The 24042-nt window shown below is 40.5% G+C and overlaps 1 protein-coding gene across 5 annotated transcripts in view; it reads right to left on the bottom strand.

The window, feature by feature from the left end:
* SYNE1 (spectrin repeat containing nuclear envelope protein 1) overlaps positions 1-24042 on the bottom strand; it is a 472714-nt gene that overhangs the window by 259535 nt on the left and 189137 nt on the right. For all 5 annotated transcript variants that reach the window (XM_039529938.1, XM_039529933.1, XM_039529934.1 and 2 more), the window contains 12 exons: positions 23594-23770; positions 22305-22445; positions 20871-21031; positions 15913-16063; positions 12223-12450; positions 11547-11645; positions 8163-8350; positions 7926-8049; positions 6677-6843; positions 5453-5606; positions 4530-5158; positions 3554-3733 (listed from right to left, as the gene is read on the bottom strand). In XM_039529938.1, coding sequence (XP_039385872.1) covers positions 3554-3733; positions 4530-5158; positions 5453-5606; positions 6677-6843; positions 7926-8049; positions 8163-8350; positions 11547-11645; positions 12223-12450; positions 15913-16063; positions 20871-21031; positions 22305-22445; positions 23594-23770 — 2399 coding nt within the window. The remainder of the gene's footprint in view (positions 1-3553; positions 3734-4529; positions 5159-5452; positions 5607-6676; positions 6844-7925; positions 8050-8162; positions 8351-11546; positions 11646-12222; positions 12451-15912; positions 16064-20870; positions 21032-22304; positions 22446-23593; positions 23771-24042) is intronic.

Raw genomic sequence — 24042 nt, 5'->3', positions numbered from 1 at the left:
GTGAATCCAGGGGCTGTGACACAGGCATTTGTCAGGGAGGCCTTCCTCCAGAGTGGCCCAGGGGAATCAGGTTAGAATGTTAACGCAGCAGGATCTATGGAGTTTTGTATATAATCATCCTTATCACTTATACAGCACTCTGGATTCACCAATCTCAAAGCACTTCACAAAGGAAAGGTCTCTCACTGCCATTGTACAGGTGGGCTACCTGAGCAAAGTGACTTGCCAAAGGCTACACAGCAGGTCAGAGCTGGCAGTACAACCCAGGTTTCTTGATTTCCGGTTCAGTGTTGTACTCACTGGACCATTCTGTCTGAAAACCACAGTGCCATGTAGCTGGCTTCTGATTGTGCGTTTTCAACCTCTTGTATCAACTAACTTAAATTCGGTGAAGGATTTCAAGCTTCTTGGTTAAAAAGGAAAAAGTAGAAATGAAGGCTGAAGAAGAGGGAGACCTGTCCGGCCTCGCTGATTTTTCAGTCAAAATATTTTCTTTCTTAAGTTTAAAATATTGTTTCAAACCTCTCTGGCTTGAGACCATTCACCTGGAAAAGGGAACAGTTTGCTGCTGAAGCTGGATGTTATGATTTTATTTTGGATTTCCCTGCCTAGACAGGGAACTTCAGGTTCAATAGAAGTTTTCAATCAATTCAAGCTCTTCACGAGGAGGAGTCAGACAGAACAGGAAGCCCATATTTCCTTTATATAATTTACTTTGTTATAAACAGTGTTCCATTGACAAAAGGAATTTGAGAGCCACAGATGACAAAGTGTGAAAGACGGTCACTTCTGAGTTCATCTCCTTCTCAGGAGCACACCAGAGAAATAACCATGCACAGCAAGATCCCCACTGGCTTACAGGAAAACAGCTTAACATAAAGAATTATATTTGTTAAAAAATGAGAGTTCAAATTCTATTTCTTCAGGTCAGAAAGACTCACTATGAAACTGACTTTCGGGTACTTATATGGTTCCCATTACCATAGTATCTGAGCAACTCACAGTCTTTACTGTATTCATCCTCACAACACCCCTGTGAGATAGGGAAGTGCTGTTATCTCCATTGTACAGATGGAGAGATCAGGCACTCAGTGACTAAATGACTTCCCATATAGCAAGTCTGACACAACAGGGAATTCAACCCAGGTCTCCTGAGTCCCAGTCTAGTGCCCTACCCACCAAATCATTCTTCCCCGCTGCCATAGCTGGCCTGTAGTTGGGTGAGTTAAAGGGAGCTAAATAACCCAGTTACATAACTCTTAAAACTGCATGTTTTATTCTTGGCTCTGTCTCTAACTTGCTGCTTTGTGTGTCCATGGGTAGGTCATTTGGCTGTTCTGACTCAATTTCCCCATATGTAAAATAGGGATAAATATACTTCCACAAAGGATATTATGTGGATTAGTTAGGTAACGTCTATTCATTGCGTTGAACATGTACATGCTATTATTAATTATTATTTATTATTAAGCAAGCAGGTATGGCTTTATATACGTATGGTATCTTCAGTTCCCAGGTGGTGATGTCTGGCCTCTGAGACATCTGAGGAACTGGGAGGCACTGGGGCTAGTGCCTCCACAATGGAAATGCTGATCTATATTTCCATCTCCATGTGTCATTCTTAAGTGAGTTGTTTTATGCACTCGGGCTGAATGGGGCTCCACGACTTCTGGGAGTGGAGGTGAGAGCAGGACCCAGAGCAGCTGTCGCAGCGGGAGCAGGCAGGAACTGGGATGTTAGGGTTGGGAGCAGCTACTCCACTGAGAGACGCAAATCTCCAGAACCCCGCCCTCAAACTGTAGCTGGCTGCCCCCTCCCAAAGGACCCCAAGTCTTTGTAGCTCTCCTCACTCCCCATACAGAGCACCCACCCTGACTCTCCTTCCTATTCCTGACACCCCGACCTCCCGCACTGTCCCTGACTCTTCCCACTCCCCATGTCAAGCAGCCATCCGGACTTCCTCCTGCTCCCCAGGTTTAGTACAATGCGTTGTGTGTTTAGGTCACCTCTGTCCCCCGCCATTCAAAGTGAGCTTCCACTGCTTTATCCATGCCTAAAATAAAGATGAGCAGCAGGTAGTGACCTTGACAGAATAGGTATAAGAGCCTGGTAAATTCAGTCCTCCTCCTCCCCTTTGTTCAGATCTGTCCACCTCGTTACCAGATAGATATTGGGAAACTAGAGTGCATTCAAATGAACATAACACCTGTGGTGACTGTGATAAAGGGACTGACAAAGGACGAAATCTATAAAAGTGAAATGCACATAGCTTGGCTAAGTGCCAGCGTGTATACAAATATTGGAAGGGTGTCAGTACGAAGGAGAGAGAGGAATTTTACAGTATAACCCAGAGTCATGTTTGAAAGAGCCTACCGCTTATTTCAGCAAAAAAACCCAAACAAACAAACAAACAAAACCGAATGTACAAGCCAAAAACCTTAAAAGAATGTTAGTTTTCTTTTCAAACAAATGCAAATGCAGTTAAGACTGGGAAAAAATTACTGGAATATATATCAAGAGAATATATATCAATATATACGTATATAGAGAGATAGACCCCACCATGCCCTGCTGAGTATTATCTAACACAGGGGTGGGCAAACATTTTGGCCCGAGGCCACATTGGGGTTGCGAAACTGTATGGTGGGCCGGGTAGGGAAGGCTGTGCCTCCTCAAACAGCCTGGCCCCGCCCTATCCCCAACCCATCCACCCCCCCCCCGCCCGCTCCTTGTCCCCTGACCGCTCCCTCCTGGGAACCCACTCCCTATCCAACCCTCCCTGTTCCCTGTCCCTGACTGCCCCACCCCCTATCCACACTCCCACCCCAAATCCCACGCCTATCCAACCACCCCCTGCTCCCTGACTGCCCCCCGGAACTCCCTGCCCCTTATCCAACCCCCACAGCCCCCACACCCCACCTCCATACCATGTCGCTCAGAGCCAGCCACGCCGACCAGAGCTGGCATCGTATCGCACTGAGGCTGCAGAGGAGAGAGGACAGCAGGGGAGTGGCCAGGGACTAGCTGGGCAGGACGGTCCCACAGGCCGCATGTGGCCCGTGGGCCACAGTTTGCCCACCTCTGATCTAACAAATGGCTTGAGTTATGATTTTACTCAAAACATAATCTTGAGCTGGGCTGACTGCCTAGAGGGTGGTGCTACATGCAGACACAGAGGAGACTTAAGCTCAGGAGTAGTTTCAAGCCAGTGGAAGATTGGCATGTTGCAGAGGTAGCATGCAGGGAAATAGTGCATTATGTACATTCTAATTACATAATATTCATGTAGTCTTAATGGACATTTCCAAACTTTCCAGCCATAGGGTAAGTTCAGAAAAGCACAAAAGAGCACATAATTAATGGATTTATTAATTATATCATATTTGTACAATGCTTTTAAGATATCAAACAGTATATGATTGCTAGGTGGTATTATTGTATATTGGAGTTGATGTAGCAAAAGAAATAATATACAAATACCTGAGCTCTCTTCCTCTACCAAAAGAAAGGTACTCCTTCTTCTTCATTTTAAGTATATCCAAAATCTACTTACTTTTCATGGATTAGTTTCTTGGTATCCTCCCAGGTAGCTTCCAAACGATTTATCTCTTTGTCAATTTCAGGCGCTAATGTTATATCCTTCTGGGCCATTTGTTTTGCTTTGTCCATCAACCAATGCAGTTCATGCTGGTGAGAATTCAGTTCATCCTCTAGTTGGTTAAAGATCTTTAATCTGCAAATTGAAAGAGTGGTTACATATTTACTTCTTAGCTTCACTGAAATTGAAATGAGAGCGAGAAAGGGAGAGATTGTATATAAAACATGTCTGAGGGTCAATGATTGGCTTTAGATGTAACAGTGTGAATCTGGGACAACTCTACTGAAGTTACACTGGATTGATGCTGGTGAAACTAAGATCAGAATCTAGTCCTCTTTGTTTCTATAACCACACATGCATACGCCCCCTCTCCTCACTTCCCACACAAAGTGTACTTGGAAATATTCTTCTAGAATTTTAGAATCCCTTTTAAGTCAGTCTCCTTTATAATCTGACAGTTTATTACAGTTAATGGGTTCCATTCATGCCCTGCTAATGTGTGAATACACAATTTGCAATGTCTGTGCTAATGGAGGCAGCTGTGCCTCAAGAAAGGGCTAGCAGTTTTTGTACTGACACTTTACAGTATGGATTCTCTCAGGATAAAGCAACTTTTAGTGGCAGGGATTTCACCATCTGCTTTTCCAGAGAAAGAGATCTGAGGGATGTGCTGAAACAGAGCATCTGCCGTGCCCTCTCTTCTGCCAGACTGCTCACTTTTGGAACTGTGCTGGCTGGCACAGATTGTGTGTAACTTGCACCACTGCAACCTTTTCCTTTGCAGACTTTCTACCACTGGAGACCTAGAGGAGTGAATTTAACCCCAAGGAATGAAATGATTATGGAGTAGTCTGTCATCAAAACATCTAATACTACGGAACAAAAAAAAAAAGGCACCAAAGATCAAGTACTCCTAAGATTTTTGTTTTACCTTTGTTGTAGTGCCTGAAGTGTTGGCTCCTTCAATCCTTCTTTGTCAGCTCTTTCCTCAATATCTTCAATGCTCTTTAACATCTGTTCTTTACGTTCCATGAAAGACTTCTGTAAGGCTCCAAGGGCTTCTGCTTCACTCTGTTTGGTTCCCAACAGATTTTGGACTGACTCCAGTTCTAAGCACAGATTATCAGCCATAGCCCTACAGGATGACCTCTGCTCAGAACTTCCATGTCTTAGATGATATTGGGCTTTTGTAAGGGCTCCATCCAAACTGATTGCTGCAGGTGCTAATTTATTAATATCTTGAACAACATCCCTTAGTTCTTTCTCCAGCAGTTCTGATTTAGCCTTATCCATGTTTCCAGTAGTCTCTACTGTCTGCCTCAGGTGATCTAGCACACTTGATGCAGCAGCATGTAACTCTAGGAACACCCCAAGCTGATTCAGAGCCTCTTGTCTTCGGCTGGTTATTTGACTGGCCTCCTGGAAGAGCAGGATGCAGTCTTCAGCCTTCCCCTGTAGCATGTGGTGCTCCTCTGGGCGACTAAAAGAACACAGCTTTTCTACATGTTCCCTCAGACTTTGAAGTTCCTGTTTCTTGCTTTCCACTTCCATAGAGTGGTCCTTTTAGAAATAAAGGAAACAAACTGATTTTCCATACAAAGGTTCAGAGACAAGTCTTGACAAAAGAAATTAAGCTCATCAGTACAATTAGCACTAAATAGAACCCAGTAGGAACAATGCTGCATTGCTGACTTGCATTAACCCAATCAAAAAAAGTGAACTGTGTAATATGGACAATCAGATTTCCAACAGGTTAAGCAGCTTCATCATAGTTTTAGCTGCATGGTCTTTGGAATGCACTGTGCATAGGATGCTTTTCTTTATTTTTTCGAATATTTCAACTGGATAGTTTACCTGATTGTGGCATACAGCTGGGTGCTGATCAGCTGCGTTTATCTCAGAAGTGTCTTGCAATTCACCAAGAAACTGGTTAATCCATTCTGAAAAACTGAGCAGCAGTTCATCAAACGCCCCATGTTCAGCAACAAGAGACTGAAGGAAACTGATCCTACAGGATATCAAATATAAAAATGAAAAGTTAACTTTTCAGTGTGAGTGAGTCACTTTGATTAATCAAAACTGCAGCTGACTAGACAGTATTAAAATACATTCCAGGTGAGAAAGAAAGAAAGAAAGAAAGAAAGAAAGAAAGAAAGAAAGAAAGAAAGAAAGAAAGAAAGAAAGAAAGAAAGAAAGAAAGAAAGAAACTAGTTAATGGGAGCAAAGGTTGCAGGAATGGGCCCATGATCTTAAACTTGAATTTTCAGACATAACAATTCTGTTTAAAGTAACTTCAAGCAAGTGCACTTTGGGCTCCATCCTGAAAGGTGCTGAGCAATCCAGAGAGATGTTCATCCTTTCACAGGCGTACTCAAGATTAAGCCATTACATACTAAACTGAAAAAAAAAAAACAGCTATATCATTTCCTATGCAGGAGAAGACTGAAGGAGGACAAGAAATGCTGCAAGATTTCCCTTGCAGAATTCCATACATATTCCCCTCGAGAGAGTTGGCATTTTCTCTGAAGAAGTAAAATGTTTAGTCTCCAAAATCAGGGGATACTTGAGATCCATATGGATCTTGAGGAATCCATGGAGACAGGAATATCTGAGTCGATTCTAACTCACAGCGGCTATCAGCGTGGTTCTTGCAGAGGTCAAGATGGTAGGGGCTCCCGCACCAGCTGCTACACCGGGGCCTCCCCGCAAAAGGAAGGTTCCGTTGTACCGAGCAGGAAACAGCAGTATGTTAATGCCAATGTTAACTTACATGAGGAAGTCCCATGGCATTTGTGTGGGGATAATACTGCCTCCACCGCCTGCCCCACCCTCCTCCTAGCACATAGATCCTCAACACTTCCACTGGAGAAGGGGAAGAATGATGTCACAGAGGCAGCATGCTGGATCTGTTGGATTCCCATACTCTCCACTTCTGCGAGCATATGGCCCATAAAACCTAACATTTCCAGTGTCACACTGTAAAGCTGTGACTGAGACAGGGTATTCTTCATCTGCATTGCTGATTACTATTTTTGAGCATGTAAGGACACCATGTTAGACACACCCGGAAACACAAACCTCTTGCTAACAGTCTGTGGTAAAGCTTTCCATCTCCCATCCAGCTCTTCGAACTCTTGTTTCATGGCTTTCACGCTTTCTTCAGAAGCTGTTGTGAACAGTGACTCATTTAACTGTAACAGGCTGGTATACAGTGAAGCATGGGATGTAATATCAGCTTGCAAATCCTGGGGAACAGTAGATTGCACATTTTAGGGTAAATATGGTATCATAGTATGCAAGTAAACATGTGAGACTGTAGTCAGCTGGGGAGCTCCAACACACTACTCTCAGTCAAGACTCAGGTATGACCAAATCCTTACAGGTGTTCAGGGTTTTTAGGACATCTAGACACTCAGCAAGTGCTCAGTACCTCTTGAAGGGCAAAGCTTTGCAATCATTTCTCTGCTTGTGAGCACTTATTCAAACAAATAGACAATGAAACGGCTTGTGAGATTAAGAGCTCACACAATGGCTGCAAAATCTAACCCAGAATTTGGTCCTTGTCACCAGTGCTAGAGCTGTGTGAAAAAAATCACACTTTGGCCTGAACATAGAAAAACCTCTCCATTCTCTTCAGTACTGAAATGAAATTATGTCTTCATCCGATTTGTAAAAAAGAGCTGCTTTTGCCCAAATGCTTCCCATTAGTCCACTACACAACACAGGGCATTTGTTCACAGGGGAAAAGTGCCTTAGACCTGTGTGAAATTTTACATTCAAAAACTCAGTGGAAGTGCTGCAAAATCACCATTTCTATTCTGAATGCAAAACCCCTGCAAGCTTTGCTCTCTGAAGTCTTCTCATATATGAAAAAAATACACAAGTGTGTGACCTAAAGAAAATACAGCCCTGCAGTCTGAAGATCCTGTGACACTCACCCTGAAGCCCCTCAGTCCCCGGTGGGTGGTAGGGTATCCTATAGAACTCTTCCCCAGGAAACAGCATATACTAATTGCAAAATATTTTTTTCCTTAAAACCCCCTCTCTGATTTTGCCTGCACTTTGATAAACACCAATATCTTTTCTGAGTTTGTACAGCACCTAGCACACTGAGGTCTTAGTCCATGAGTGGGGCTCCTAGGCACTATGATAATAAATGAATCAATAAATAATAATGTAAGCACTTTCAGTTGAGTGAATCTCTACAATTCAACGTCAGCCAGATTGTCAGAGGTCAAATGAGCAGATCCATTCCTATAAAGCTTCAGAAAAGCCAATCCATAAAAGCAGGTACACTTCTGGGCTAACTTTCAATCCCAACATTTACCTGTACTGACTGTAATTCACCTTCCAGTTTGACTCTGTCAGCGGAAACGTACTGCTCTGGAGGTCCGGCTGCAGTTTCACACCTCTCTAACCAGGTCAGGAAGATAGATCGCTCCTTCTCCTGCCTAACAAAAGCATGGCACAGAACATTACCGACTCAAGCGCCCCATGTTCTCTTGGACAATCTGCAGAAAAAGTCTCTTGTATTTGTCAAAATAAAGGCGAGCGGGTTACTCACCTCTGCCACTGTGCTAGCAGAGTCTCTAGTAAGATTTGTTTCTCTTTAGCTCTTCCTAGCAGCTTTTCATATCTCTCCTGTAACACTGTAACCTCTTGAATAGCTTTTTCTTTGTTGCTGACCTTATGGGCAGAGGCTAAAAGGGAGGTCACAGTGTTGTTCAATTTTCCCACAGCCTGGCAGAGATCCTGTTGATGGTGATAAGGAAATACAAGCCACAAATTAATAAACAAACAATAATACCCACGAGCCAACTCCTACTCCTCTACAGAGGCTCAAAGGAGGCCATGAAATTGGTAAGGTTTCTCAACACATGAAGGGAAAAGCTATGCACAGAGAGGACTCCTTGCTCCCTGAATGGCATGGAGCATTATTCCGTAAGTGCTTGGATTTGATCCATGCTACTCCTTAGGAGGCAGGCCAGGGAAGTGGCAGGACTGTGCCAGGACATGAATAACTACCAAGATCCAGTGGCACAAATCCTGCTGAAAGAAGCACAGTATCTGCAGCACTGCTACAGCCCAAGGATGATGCAGTTCCTGCATAGGTGCTCCATGACATTAGAGAAAGGATTCCAACACCTCTGCCCCCCAACAAAGGTCCACTGCACGATGCTCCTTTTCTCATTAGGTCGGAGAATTTGTCTTCTATTAGAAACAAACAACATGAGCACATCAGACACAAAGGGTATATAGTACGTGGGGTAAGAATGTCCTTGTAAATAACTAGGGAAAAACCCACTCAGCTATGAAATGGCCAGATCCTCTGGACTGGACAGGCTGTGCTTGGCACAAGGCTGGGTTGGAGGCCAAAGATCCAGACTCCCTAACAGCTGCCTAAGGCTGTTCTCATTTCTTTTGGCAGCTCATAGCCCTACGGGGTCATTCCAGCAGCCGAGGATAGCTACAGAGTAGGGACACTCAGCCATGCCCTATGTGCTGGAGTGGGGGGAGGCATGAGAACAGTTATAGGGGATATACACTAACTTAGGCAAAGGGAATCCTGCACTAAACAGCTCTGCCAGTCTTAAAGCAGCCTTGTCATGTGCCATCTCAGAACTGGGGCTAAAATGTCTACATGGAAACAAACCAGAAACAATAACAATGTTTCTGAACCCCCCCCACACACACAGAATCCTAAGCTTGAAATAGCAAAGCAATTCTATCAAATGAATTACAAGGTGTGGAAAAGGATGCAATTATATTTCATCACAGAAGAATCAGTCTACAGTGAGTATCTCAAAAAGAAACAAGAACGGCACAGAAAGAAATGCTAATATTTTAAGGTAAATAAGGATGCAGAATTTGTTCTCAAAAGATTACATTATCATGGTACAGTATTCATTAGTAATGCTTAAGCGCCAAGCCCATTATGACTGCTTAATAAGCAGTAACAGTAGAAATAATTTCATCTAGTGTATGGCTACATATCCTACATGCAACAATATTTTTTCCTCATTAAACAGACCTCTGTTGTTGCTACTATCTACAACTTTTTGCAGTTTAAGGGGATAGATCATCCTTGCAGATGGCCTTTGCAAGCAGCTGTCATTGACTTCAGTAAGAAGTATGCACACATATCTGCAAGGGCGCTCTGACCAAAGATTTGTATTTATTTTCCTAGAGGAAATAAGAGAGAAGTAATGATGAATGTGTATGTAATATATAGAGAGAGGTGAACCAAAACCCTGGAAGAAACTCCCCTGAACTTTGGCTTTTTGAAATCTGAATCCAGATCCAAATTTTGCTAATTATCTGTATCTTTACAATGGACGACATCAAAACTCAAAATGGAAGCGCCCCGAGAGTTCTAGAAGCTAGAAATCTGGTTCTAGATATGAATTTTCCAGCTTAAGTCCATGTCTAGTGTGAATAATCAGTGCGATAAAGGGAAAATAAACAAAAGAAAATCCATTCCTAATCATAGATTTCTATAAACCAGAGGTCACCAACCAGTCAATCACAATCGACTGGTCAATCCTGGAGCCTCTGTCAGTCGATTGTGATCTCTGGACGCTAAAAGTCCGGTGGTGCAGCAGGGCTAAGGCAGTCTCCTTGCCTGCCCTGGCCACGCGCCGCTCCCAGAAGAGGCCAGCATGCCTCTGAGGCCAAGGGGAAGAAGGGGAGGGGCAGGGGTCTCCGTGCGCTGTTCCTGCCTGCAAGCACCATCCCCACAGCTCCCATTGGCCAGGAATGGGGAACTGTGGAAAAAAGAGAGCGGCAGGGAGGAGAGCAGCGGTGCCTGCAGAGAGGGGCAGTGTGCAGAGCCATGTGTCCTCCCTCCCCCCAAGTGGCCGCATGGACATGCTGGCTGCTTCCGGGAGCAGCGTGGGGCCAGGGCAGGCAGGGAGCCTGCCTTAGCCCTGCTGCACTGCTGCCCGGGAGCCACCCGAGGTAAGTGTCGCCCGGTGGAAGCCTGCACCCCTCCCACCCCCCAGTCCCCTCCCAGAGCCAACACCCCAAAACCCCTTCTGTACCCCAACCCCCTGCCCCAGCCCTGAGCCCCCTCCCAGAGCCAGCACCTTGCACCCCTTCCTACACCCCAACACTCTGCCCCAGCTCGGAGTTCCCCCCTCCCCCCAAACTCCCTCCCACAGCTTGCACCACTCACCCCCTCCTCTACCCAAACCCTTGCCCCAGGCTCAGCCCGGAGCCCCGTCCCACACTCTGATACCCTTGGCCCCAACCCAGAGCCCACACCCCCTCTCGCACCCAACCCCCTACCCCAGCCCAGTAAAAGCAAGTGAGAGTGGGGGAGAGCAAGTGACAGAGGGAGGGAGGGTGCGGGGCCTTGGGGAAGGGGCAAAGTAGATCCTGAGTTGCACTTAAATTCAAAAAGTGATCTTGTGCATAAACAGGTTGGAGACCCCTGCTATAAACCAAGACAAAATGTCTTGACATTTCTCAACAGGAACATTCATAACTATGTGCATTTCTTATCTTTTATTTATGACAATGTTTTAAAATGCAGACGAATTTATAAGTTCTCAAGGCTTGCTTCACTCCTTTATCTGCCTCCCAAGAGCAGAAAAGTCAGCCTGAAGGAATGGGGAGATGTAGTGACAAATCCCACTTGGTTGTGGGACTGGGCTATCTGGGGACATGTGTAGATTTCGTGTATTTCCCAAGGAGTCTCCTGTGGAACACTGGCCCAAATTTAAAAGCTGTGCCTTCAGGCAGAACCCATTAGAAGGCATAGCAGGGTGGGGGTTGGTAGCATTAACTTGCATGCTCCTCCCCAGATCCAGTTGCTCCATAGCCCATGGAGGTAAATCAGTCTCTCATCCGTAAGTTATTTCTGTTTTCTGTAAGAAGGTCAATGTAATACAGGTTCCCTCAATTAGTAAATAAATATACAAGCAGCAATTATGGCACGTGTTTTTACCATGTGATCTTGAAGAGCTTTGTAAGTATCCGCTGATGAAAAACATGAAGTAGCTGGCTCAGCCAGTTTAGCTTCAAATCTAGACACAGCCTGCTGCACCTATGAAATGTATACAAAACAGAGGTTTAAAAAAACTGCAAAAAACAAATTCAATGACACATTTTAAAATTATATGTTTGCTAATAAATTAAGTATCAAGAGCCAACTACAGTTTGAAGGCCTGACCCTGTGAGGTGTTTTGTGTTTCCTGAAGTTAATAGGAGTCTAGGGCACTCAGATGCTTTCAGGAGATGCTTAAGCACCTTGCAGGACTGGCCCTTTATGCAAACAATATTCATTCCAACCTGGTACTGAAGATGGACCATTTCAGATGTCAAGTGTCTGGACTGGACCTGATTTACTGTTGCAGCATCCAGAAGAATTTTTCTGTTATTTTAAAGGCATATAACACTATGGTTCTGCATTATGATTTGTCTATTTCATTACCTTTTAAATCATTTTAAACAAAATTTACCAGTGGAGGATTTGAAACTGCTTAGCTAACTAAAAATAGACCTTAATACAATCTCTTGTATAATATAATATGCTGTATGTGTAATTTTAGGGTTCTACTGGGAAACTATAGACATTCTATATATTGTCTGTGAATAGTCTACTGAGAGTTTGCAATGTTTACCTGTTTGAGATTTTCTTCATATTTCTGCTGCTGTGATGCATTCCCCGCGATTATTCCTTCCAAACAGTGTGCATGATCTCGAAGCTCTTCCCAGTACCTTCTGATCTGTGTTAACTTGGCTCTAATATGGGCAGATTCTCCAGAAGTAACAAACTGAGAAAAAGACTGAGCTTCCTCTTCTAGACTTGGGATTCCATTTATTTTACCATCTATTTCTTTACTAATAACCTAAAATGTAAATAATAATAAATCAGCAGCCACAATAGATTTTCAATTGATCAGAATAATCACTCTCCGTTTTCTTTCTATTAGTGCTAATAGTAGTCACAATAATTTTCTTATAAATTAATGTACAGGACAACTCAGAGATCACCCTACACATATGGTTATAAAAATCCTTATTATATTATCTAAGCTCCCTTTCCTTCTTGGATTTAATGTTGGAAAGCTGATTTAAAAAAACATTATCTACAAAAACCAACTCGTGCAGGTTAAATGAAATTTACATTAGTATAAGCAGACAGGATGATATTTAGAATCTTCTGCCTTTGGAATTGGTTGAATAATTCTGGTTGGGATTCAAGAAGGAAAAATAAATGTAACTTAGTCACCAACTGACATTTAAAATTAGGCTTGACAAATAAACTTAGTAAATGTACAATGAAAAACAAACTACATTGATCAAGAGACAAACAATAAGCGAGTATGAATGTAATTTAACAGTTTGCAAGCATGTGCCCTAGAGTATAAATAGGAGCATTTTATTAATCAGAAAATAGGCATTATCTATCTCAATTTTATGATCTCTCAGTATAAATCAGATTAGAAACATAACTAGGGTGATTCTGCCTCTCAAGCACAGGGTTAAATGGAGAGCCAGATTGGAGTTCAAGACAACATTCTCCTCTAGGGTAGATTGATAGTGGCCTTTGATACTGTTCAACTTGCTCTGGGTCATTGAGCAGAGGTCTGGGATAATCTAGCATTGGCTTCTGATTTCATTAACTGCTTTGCAGGTAGGCACTAGCTGATCACAGTTTATCTTATTTTATATGCTTCTATGCTTATTTTCATTGGCAATTAGAGATAAGCATGAGACCTTCACACATGTTGGAAACTTGTGACACCTACACATATTTACTCATTAAACATCTGTGCACATGGAAAACTACATTTTCTTCACCAGGGAAGAATGTTCACTCAGACCACGTGGCATGCTCATGAAGCTCTGCTCACAAGTAGTGAAATATAGTTATCAGAACTGGCTGGCAATGGGGAGAGAGAAGCCCTCTTTTACTAATGTTGGGAAATGCTCTATCATCCTCATAAATGTTTATGTAAAGATATATGTGAATGGAAGAATCCCAAAATTGTCATGAAACTGTACCATTCTAGCCACTAGATCTACTCAACCACTGTTATCATGATGATAACAAAAATACGAATTATATTTTACTTGATATTCAAAAATAATTACTCAATTTTGGATGAATAGAATTTTGCAAGATTAGTATCTAGAACAGCAAAGTTATATAGTATAGCTAGAATGCACTATAGTAAATCAGCAGTTATAAAGTCTATGTGTAATGTTTTGAATTAATTCAGATTATAAAATAACTTTTTTTTCTCATGAAAATAAAATGCTAATGAGAGGTACTAGATTGACAGCACTGGAGCTGTAATCCTCTCTCAGCAGAACAGGAATAAATTAGGCAGTACAAGTTTGCACCTACAGTGCACCTAAGAGGAGGTGGATAACTGAGTCTGCCAACAGTGGTACCATTTAGTGATAACTGTAGTAGTAATTTCTGTGGAATTAGGAATTACAGTGAAATCGCCTAGGGTGAAACCCTAGCTCTACTGAAAGCAGTAGGAGTTCTGCCACTGACTACAAGGCCAACATGTCAACCTTATTAGACTTTTCACATAGGGGTTAGTGAACAGTCATGCAATGATAATTATATTCATCTGTTCTGGTGATCTAGAGATGAGAAAGTGTGTCTCACACAATTTTTCCACTGAGCCACTCAGATTGTGACTTGTTTAATACTGTCTACTACACTATAAGCACTATTAGGAATGTGACACAAAGCAGCAAATACACCACAATACACAACACAAGTTCTTCAAATGTAGACAGAACTATAAACATTATGAAAGCAACTGAGGTGGCATCTATTTATGTCTCGATGTTGAGGGACACATAGCTAGTTTCACACTTTGTCGTGCATCGCCTTGCTTTTGTTCATTAGAAACACACTCATCTTTATTTCATGTAGCTTCATGTTGAAGAACTTTATTTTATGGTAATTCACTCAAATGTTTATCTATTTAAAATAATTTTCAGTCTGATAACTGGCATTTAGTTGAAGTGTTATACTGAATTTCTCATAAACTTACACTGGGATGGAATGTAATCACTGCTAATCTGTTCAAGCACAGCACACAAATAGGTGCCAATTCTCCAATCAGATCTGCATGGATGAACCACTATGTATTTGCGTAAGTCAGTTAGTCTTCATGCAGAAGAACCAGTTCAGGGACGTGGTTTCTCAGTTATAACATAATGTCATGTGCAATTCAGATGTGCTCAATTTTCTGCATCAGAGTCACTGGGGTTCTATCTAGTAGCTGCTAACAAATAGGGATGTATGATTTAATGTGTCTCTGTGAAAAACACAGAGATATTAATTTTACTCAGAGTTTTTTAGAAACATTGATTTAACGACAAGGCAAGAATTCAAGCAGTGCTTTATTTTTCACTGCTGCAATCAAGAGATAGATGATTTCATTTATTTAGTATATGTTAATATGATCACAACTTCAGAAATTAAAAGAAACTCCTCCAGTCACCTGAATCAAATTGGACTTGGGACCCTTTCAAAGATATATTGTAACAGCCTGCAGCAGCTGAACTGCAAACCATTGCAGAGTTAAAGGGTTTATAGAAAACTCTACATTTTGGGACTTTGGATCCATGAGCACATGCAGGTTGAGAAGACATACCTATTATATTTTGCAGGGGGATGTAAAGTGATCCTTGGAACTGACAGCGTATTTTTTACTAAATGCAACTTTTAGAGGTATTGGGCATCTCTGAGGCCAATAAATGAACTAGGAGAAAATGTGTACCTACAATACTGTACAGATAATTTGGAATTCTGTAAATACTGTAGCAATAAAGGTCTATGGGTGCACAAGCTAGTGAGCACACTAGTTCCTTTATTATTTCAGCATAAAAGATACACAGAACATCAGGTGCTATAAAATAAGGTGCTATAGCCACTGACTGATGTACATTTTACAATACAAAGGCTTTCTACACTCCGTATTAACATACCACATGACTATTTTGTAAGCCAGTGAGCTTCATTCAAAAAAAGAAAAAAACTGTGCATTAATTAAAATGTTTTAATATTACATACAATGAAGGTTTTGTAGGTATAAACAGTCACTAACAGAGAAACCAGCCTATAATGTTTTTCCTTTAGCTCTTGCAAAATCTTTGAGCTTGGTATCTTTGTATACAAAGTGTAACATCTTTACATCATTGTAGCTCTGAAACTTGAGTCAAATGTCTGTTCCTTGCCCTTGCAGCCACTAGCAAAAAAAAAAAAAAAAAAAAGAAAAAGAAAGAGAGAGAGAGAGAGACGAGGTTTTAATGCTTAATGTAACATGTGAACCAATCACCTTCATTTGGCTGGTTTGCATATCCAAGGGAGATGATGATGTTTCCAAGGTATCCAGTTCTTTTTCTTTTTCAGTTATCCAGATGGACAGAGCTTCAAAATTATTGCCAAAATGTTCCCACTTGCTTTTCACCATTTCCATGGTTTTAATACTAAAATTAACCAAATTAAGTAGAGAAAATAAACAGTTTAATATAATGAAACTTTTCTTTTGAGGTCTAATTAAAAAAATACTACTTACCCAAATTACAGGCAGTTTGTATTTTCAAAAGAATGTTTTTAGAGAATTTAGATGTGTGTTTTGGACCAAAGTCATATCAGACTTTGCACAATTCCATTAATTTCAATAGTGGTACATACAATATGAGTATGTGTAAAATCTGTGTATGAAGGAACACAAGAAATAACAAAGAGGAGCAATCCAGGCACCATATATACATAATAATGTGTGGAATATGAACATTATATGGCTGTACCAGATCCCTAAAAATAAAGGGGTCTGCTTTATTCTCTTGTGCTATAAACAACAATCTGCCAGCCTTGCAAGTAGCTGCTTTTTCCGCAAGAGTTAACACCGAGTGAAAGAACGGAAAACTGATGACGCCTGAGCTTGGTCCAAAATATGTTTTTGCCCATAAATGTACATTTTAGATGTGTTAAAACAGGAAGAGATTCTGCTTGCTCTTGGCTCGGGTCCAAGGCTTCACACAAGAGGTACCCTTCTCCTTTCTCTCATACGCCCCCTCCCCCCATTGGGTATATCAAAATTAACTCCTTGGCCATAGCTTCAGCTCCTCTCAAAAAATAGGACAGTGATTATGAAACCCAGGCCTGCTTGGTGTGGCACTTTACCTCCTCTAGTGGCAGCTAGACCAGATAGTGAGTAATGAACCTGCTACTGTGTTGGCTAAGAGAGGTTTGTCTTTTAGCTCAGGCATACGAAGGTCATGCATTAAGCTCCAGAGGTCCCAGGTTTGATCCCAGCTGATGACGACCAGAGTCTGTCAGTGTTACAAGTGGGGGCTCATCCGGAAGCCTCTGAAGCTCAGGATGTGCTTCCCCAGCTAGAGGAAGCACGTAACCCATGTTTGCTTGATGTGGCACTCTGTCCCCCAAGAGATTGATGAGCCTGCTGCAGTCTTAGATAAGGGGTATGCATGTTTTAGTTCAGGCAGGAAAGGGTCATGCATTAAACTCTAGAGGTACCGGGTTTGATCCTAGCCAACGACAAGGGTCTGTCGACATTACACTCAGATAAGGTGGCAATACGTATCCTAAGTGCATCATGATTCCGGGGATCAGAGTACAGGAATCAAAACACTGAGCAACTGGGATCTGATTTCCTTATGATTCCTTGGACTCTGCAGTATTTAAGGACACTCTATGTCCCCTCTGATCAGCTACAAATCCATGTGCACAAAAAGTATGTGTGTCAGTTTTGCTGTGTAGCTGACCATGAAGAGCTGTTATTCTTTTTTCTCCTCCTGAATGTTTTCCCAGAGAAGAGCAGTGTGTGAGACCTGCTGTGTTTAGGGGGACATCTTCAATACAAATCTATGGGACCACATTTCTAACCACTGGCACTGCTATTCTGCAGTATGCAAGAGCCACCCCATGACCGTATGTGCAAAATATTCACTTCAATGTAAAATACATGTTTTGCAGGTTCATCTGGTTCTAACGTCCAGTTATACAGGCATGCATGTTTTGCAGGAAGAAGTTATGGGCTATTGGGTAAAGATGCCCTGTTCTATCACAGTATCACAGACATATGACATGATTTTACTTCCAAATGAAAATCTATTCCAAACCTAGGCTGCACGGGAATATGGCCAAACTGTCTAGCTTTCTGCAAGGCTTTGTAAAATGATACCACATTATTAAAAACAAAAATTAATATATATCACTGGCAGTAAGGGGCTACTCAGAGTCTGTTGAATCAAAGGACACCAGTGGCCTGCTCAATGATGGTGGGAAAAATCACACTAGCAAGTCAATTATTAAGTAGAAAATTATAGAATATTTAACAGTAAATGAATATAGTATTTCACACATTTTAGTGAGGGAGTGTGTAAAGAATGAAACTGCCAATAGCCAAATACATGTTATAGTAGCTGTTGGGATCAGGAGTCACATTCGGAAGAAAAAGTGGTTGAACTATAATCAAGCTCTTTCCAAAATTTCAGAGTAGCTGGATAATGATCAATAATGAAATAGCCAACAATGTTGGCATTTGAGTTGCCTTTGGTTAGGCAACCACTGAGATGGACAGTAACAGATCTTACTTCTTGGAACTACTGGGGCAAATTCAACCCAAGAGTAACTCCAGTGAGGCAGCATGGGACTGAGATATACTTGGAAGTTTATCTTACAACCAGTGGATCAGATCTCCAGCTGGATAAATCATTGTAGTTCCACTGAAGTAAATGAAGCAAAGCAGATTTGAACTAGCTGAGAATCTGGTCCACTATGCTCGGAAATGCATATGTTTAATGAAAGCTTAAATGTAGGGCTGTTGATTAATCACAGTTAACTCAGGCGATTAACTAAAAACAAATTAATTGCGATTAATCGCAGTTTTAATTGCGCTGTTAAACAGAATACCAATTGAAATTTATTAAATATTTTTCATGGTTTTCTACATTTTCAAATATATTGATTTCAATTACAACACAGAATACAAAGTGTATAGTGCTCACTTTATATTATTACTTTTGATTACAAATATTTGCACTGTAAAAATGATAAACAAAAGAAACAGTATTTTTCAATTCACCGCATACAAGTACTGTAGTACAATCTCTTTATCGTGAAAGTGTAGCTTACAAATGTAGATTTTTATTTGGTTACATCTGCACTCAAAAACAAAACAATGAAAACTTTGGAGCCTACAAGTCCACTCAGTCCTACTTCTCGTTCAGCCAATCGCTCAGAAAAACAAGTTTGTTTACATTTACGGGAGATAATGCTGCCCACTTCTTATGTACAATGTCACCAGAAAGTGAGAACAGGTGTTTTCATGGAGCTTTTGTAGCGGCATTGCAAGGTATTTATGTGCCAGATATGCTAAACATTCGTATGCCCCTTCATACTTGGGACACCGTTCCAGAGCACATGCTTCTATGCTGATGACACTCATTGAAAAAATAATGCGTTAATTAAATTTGTGACTGGACTCCTTGGGGCTCCAGAATTGTATGTCTCCGGCTCTATTTTTCTCGCATTCTGCCATATATTTCATGTTATAGTAGTTTTGGATAATGACTTGGCACATGTTTGTTCATTTTAAGAACACTTTTGCTGCGATTTGACAGACCGCAAAGAAGGTACCAATGTGATATTTCTAAAGATAGCTACAGCTGTCGACACAAGGTTTAAGAATCTGAAGTGCTTTCCAAAACCTGAGAGGGATGAGGTGTAGAGCATGATTTCAGAAGTCTTAAAAAAGAGAAACATTCCAATGTGGAGACTACAGAACCCAAACCACCAAAAAAGTGGTGGCATTTGACTCAGATGATGCTGAAAATGAACATGCTTCGGTCCGCACTGCTTTGGACTGTTATTGATCAGAACCCGTCATCAGCGTGGACATATGTCCCCTGGAATGGTGGTTAAAGTATGAAGGAAAATATAAATCTTTAGCGCATCTGGCATGTAAATATCTTGTGACACCAGCTACAACAGTGCCATGAGAACACCTGTTTTCACTTTCAGGTGATATTGTCAAGAAGCGGGCAACATTATCTCCTGCAAATGGAAACAAATTTGTTTTTCTGAGTGATTGGCTGAACAAGAAATAGGACTGAGTGGACTTGTCAGCTCTAAAAGTTTTACATTGTTTTATTTCTGAATGAAGTTATTTTCTGTACATAATTCTACATCTGTAATTTCAACTTCCATGATAAAGAGATTGCACTACAGTACTTGTATTAGGTGAATTGAAAAATACTATTTTTTTTGTTTTTTACAGAGCAAATATTTGTAATAAAAATAAATATAAAGCGAGTGCTATATACTTTGTATTCTGTGTTATAATTGAAATCAATATATTTGAAAATGTAGAAAACATCAAAAAATATTTAAATGGTATTCTATTTAACAGTATGATTAATCACATGATTAATTGTGTGTTTAATTTTTGAATCGTGTGATTAATCACGATTAATTTTTTTTATTGCTTGACAGCCCTACTTAAATTCTAAAGAAATTGTTGAGATCACAACATGGTGCAACCAATATTTTTTTTGACACTGAATGCCAGTTTCACCTGCACTCAGGCCTCTATAGCTGGGCTGGATAAGAGTTTTTGGTACTAACAGCCGGAACTATGTGAATCTACCAACAGTTTCACTAAATGTCACTGCCCACGCTGAAATATTCACAAACTTGTGAAAATATATTACATTTTTTCAAATGCAAAATGTCACATTTATTTTTCAGGATTTTCTCAATATTTCCATGGATCTTGATCTTTCCATTTTTACACAAATTTTGGCAAACCTTTTCTTATTTTCACCAGCAGAAATACTTATTGCATTGCCAATGAAAATCAAATTGGGCCATTCACTAAGATAAAGGCACTTCTTGACATATTCCTGTGGAGAAGGTGGGAAAATGTGAGACTAACATGGTAATTGTGTTGCTTTCAAAAGGTTCTAGTACCTAGAGAACATGACTAATTCGCAAGATTGCAGCTGTGGCTTAGAAATAAAAAATTCTATTGGTTAAATATGCCTGGAATCATTGTAATTACTTTGTATTATCAAGCCACTATTTTCTTTATTGGTAGGTATTTGTGTTCTCAGCAATGTTTAGTACTATTCTCCTGGTTATTATCCCATGGCAAGTTGAAATGTACAGTGCCCTTTGAGACTTAACATGAAATGTTGACAATGTAATGTAAAAATCGGATAAATTCTTATGGCAGAGAGGAAATACTAGGACTTGTTAAGAACGTACTCTTCTTCAAGGGTAACTTCCACTTTTTTCACTTGTTCCTGGATTGACTTTGCCTGCTGTTGAAGGGATTGCTTGTTCTTTGAGCCCAGCTGTATCTCAGAGGAGTTCTTCACAAGATTCTCAGCCTGTGCTGCAATGGCTATAGTCTGTTTAGAAAGTTCCTGTAAAGAGGCATCATAGTTATTATGAAAAAAAATGTTTTACATATTCTGATCCTAAATTTATTGTTTTTTCTTCCCCTGTGGGGAGAGAGGGTGTTTCCATGATTATTCATATTTATTTGTGGTATGTGTAAAAACTCAGGAGCTTTTTATTTTCACATTTCTATTCACAAATCCTCAGTTAACTATTCCGATCAAACTAAGGCAAGAAAGTACTATGATATGATAATAATATTTCAATGTACTCAGTTAAAAATCAGTGTACCAGATGGATTGTGAAGCAGTTTTATTAATGAAATTGCAGAGGGCAGTGTGTCTAGAATATTCATTACATTTAATATCTTTTAGGTTCTATAACCCCTACATATACGGTGGATTTATAGCTTCATGTAGCTTTTAGCGTCATGTTTTTCTATGTTTAGCATTATTTCCTTTCATACAAGATAATGGTGGATTGCTAGATTGACCAGATTTAGATACAATTTGGTATCATAGTCAACAGGGAAAGGTATAAGTATTGAGAAAAACAATACACTTAGCTAGGGGGAAAAGCAAGCACTATGGGCCCGAACCTGCCCCCATTTAAAGTCAGTACCAAAGCTCTGATTGACGTCAATATAGGAAAAGGATCAGGCTTTAGATAATATGAGTTGTGTTGTCAACACCAGAGGGAGAGCAGAAAGAAAAAAGAAAGAGGATTTAGAGAGAGAAAAAAGGAATTAACTAGTGCAGTGTTATGCTGAATGTGAGGAAAAAAATCAACTTATTTGATGAACTGACTTCAAAATTACTTGCAACAACAGGCTGTTGCTGTGCACGCTGTAGAGAAGAAACACATATCAGAGACATGATCTCCAGACAGAGTGGGAGGGAAGTAAATAGTTTTGTTTATATCTACCCTTAAATTTATAATACTTGTATTGAGTAAACTAGTAAAGCTCAGGCAATTACTTTACTCTCCATATATGTGCTTCACTGGCAGATATATTCATTTCAGTGGTGAAATTATCATTTAACTCCTGAAGGCACTATACTGTCTCCAACCTGCATTCACAGCTTCGACAGACATTAATGGGAGGTTGGAAGTGGTATAGCTCGAAAGTTTGTCCCTTCCACCAACAGAAGTAGGTCCAATATAAGATATGACCTCACCTACCTTGTCTCTCTCATTAATGGAGAACCATACAGAGATCAAAAGACAACTTTTGGCACTACTTGTTAACAAATAAGAACAGTGTCACAATTCCACTAATTCACACAGTGGCATTTATACCTTTGTCTGATCCAGTTCTGATGAGAGGCTCTCTAAACTGCTAAAGCTTAAGATCCGTTCAAGCGCAGAGCTTGCTTGCTTAAGATATTTGACTACTGTTTCTTTGTCTCTTTCAAACTGTTCCCATTTGTTTACTGTGACCTACAAAAAAAAAAAAAGACAACAACAGAAAAGAGGTCAAAGGTTACAGACCTAAAAGCAAAATACAGCCATCTTTTTTTCCCCCTCTCAGAACCCCAGCTACACTACAGACACAACCATCTAGGAGACAGTTACGGTCTGGTTGATCCCTGGCACGTGTTCTGTTTTGTTGCATAGAAAAGCACAGTTCTCTCTGGTACATTTCTCTCTGGATTTTAAGCACGTATCTGAACCTACTAAAGCCTCAAGGCTATATAAGTAAAGGTGGAAGGACTGGATCGCTGCTCAATGATACCTATAGAATTAGAAAAAAAAATGGTTAAAAAAACCTAGACAGGCAAAATGGTAATTGTATTAATACCAAGCTGAATATAGAGAGCTATCTGTTCTGTTTATCTAACGTAAATTTTGGTTAACATGTGGCATTTGATTATTAGCTACTCCAAGTTTGGAACCCAACCTAGTATCATCAGTGTAATGAATATTTCCTTGAAATGTCAAATTTCTGAAATAAACTGAAGCCCCTATTAAGACTTGACAGAAGGTAGACCTTTTAGAAATATCCTAATTTGCTTCCACCAATAATTACAATTAAGACATCTTCTAATACTCTGCAATGTCAACCATATAGTTTTAACCTATCATAACAGGAAATAACCATGGTGTCGTCAAACCTCCAAGCAAAATGACAAATCCACCCTTCATGAATAAATATGCCACATAATCCCCATCTAAAAACAAATTCATAGGCATTTTGTTTATTAAATGAGAATTAACATAGTCAGTTAGGACTGAGCTAGAAGCTAATAAAAAATTAAATGATGTACTATAATCCAAAAGGGTTCCCACATTTGGCTCACACAAGGAAAAAAAAGTATCAGGAGGGATGGCTGGGTTCTGACTGTGAAGTTCTCACATACCAAGTTTCAAAGGTGAGAAACTGATCACAGGTTTGTTAAAAATGTTAAAATGTAGAGCAAACGCAACTCTCATCAGACAGATACAAGAGCAAGTTAAAGAAAAAGGCATTGACCTGTTACCACTGGAAGAAGTAGGAAGTTGTCAATCCTATAACTAAATTACATGAAAAAATGGGAAAATAGAATACAGGATACTCATTTCTGTAATGTTACATGCAGAACACTCACCTGTAATTTTTCTTCCCGTTTCTCCATATTCTGCTGCATGTTTTCTAATGTACCTTCCAGCTTCTGTAAATCTTCTTGCACAGTGCTAGGCAGTCCTCCTTCGATCTGCAGCTCCTTAGCTCGCACAATCTGCTGTTGAACATCTTGCCTCTTTGCACAGAGCCTCTTTGTCCTTTGCTAGAAGCATTTATTCAAGAGGATTGATACAAATTTAAATGATTCTTAGTTAAGTGTTGAAAACAGGCACACCAGAAACACACGCACAGCTTTCTGTATGTGTATATCTATTCAAAGGGAATAATAGACAAAGGGCTACACTATCTCCTCCCTGAATAGAAAGTCAGTCAGAGGGCGAGGACACATGCAGCCTTTTTGCCCTGCTTGTGCACCCACACAGGAGGCAGGCATAAGCTGGCTACCAAGTAGTGAGTAATGGCTAGAGGCTGGCT

The sequence above is a fragment of the Mauremys reevesii genome, linkage group 3 (genome assembly GCF_016161935.1).
Source record: "Mauremys reevesii isolate NIE-2019 linkage group 3, ASM1616193v1, whole genome shotgun sequence".
NCBI classification, from domain to species: domain Eukaryota; kingdom Metazoa; phylum Chordata; order Testudines; family Geoemydidae; genus Mauremys; species Mauremys reevesii.
This window is presented reverse-complemented; position numbering and strand designations above follow the sequence as displayed.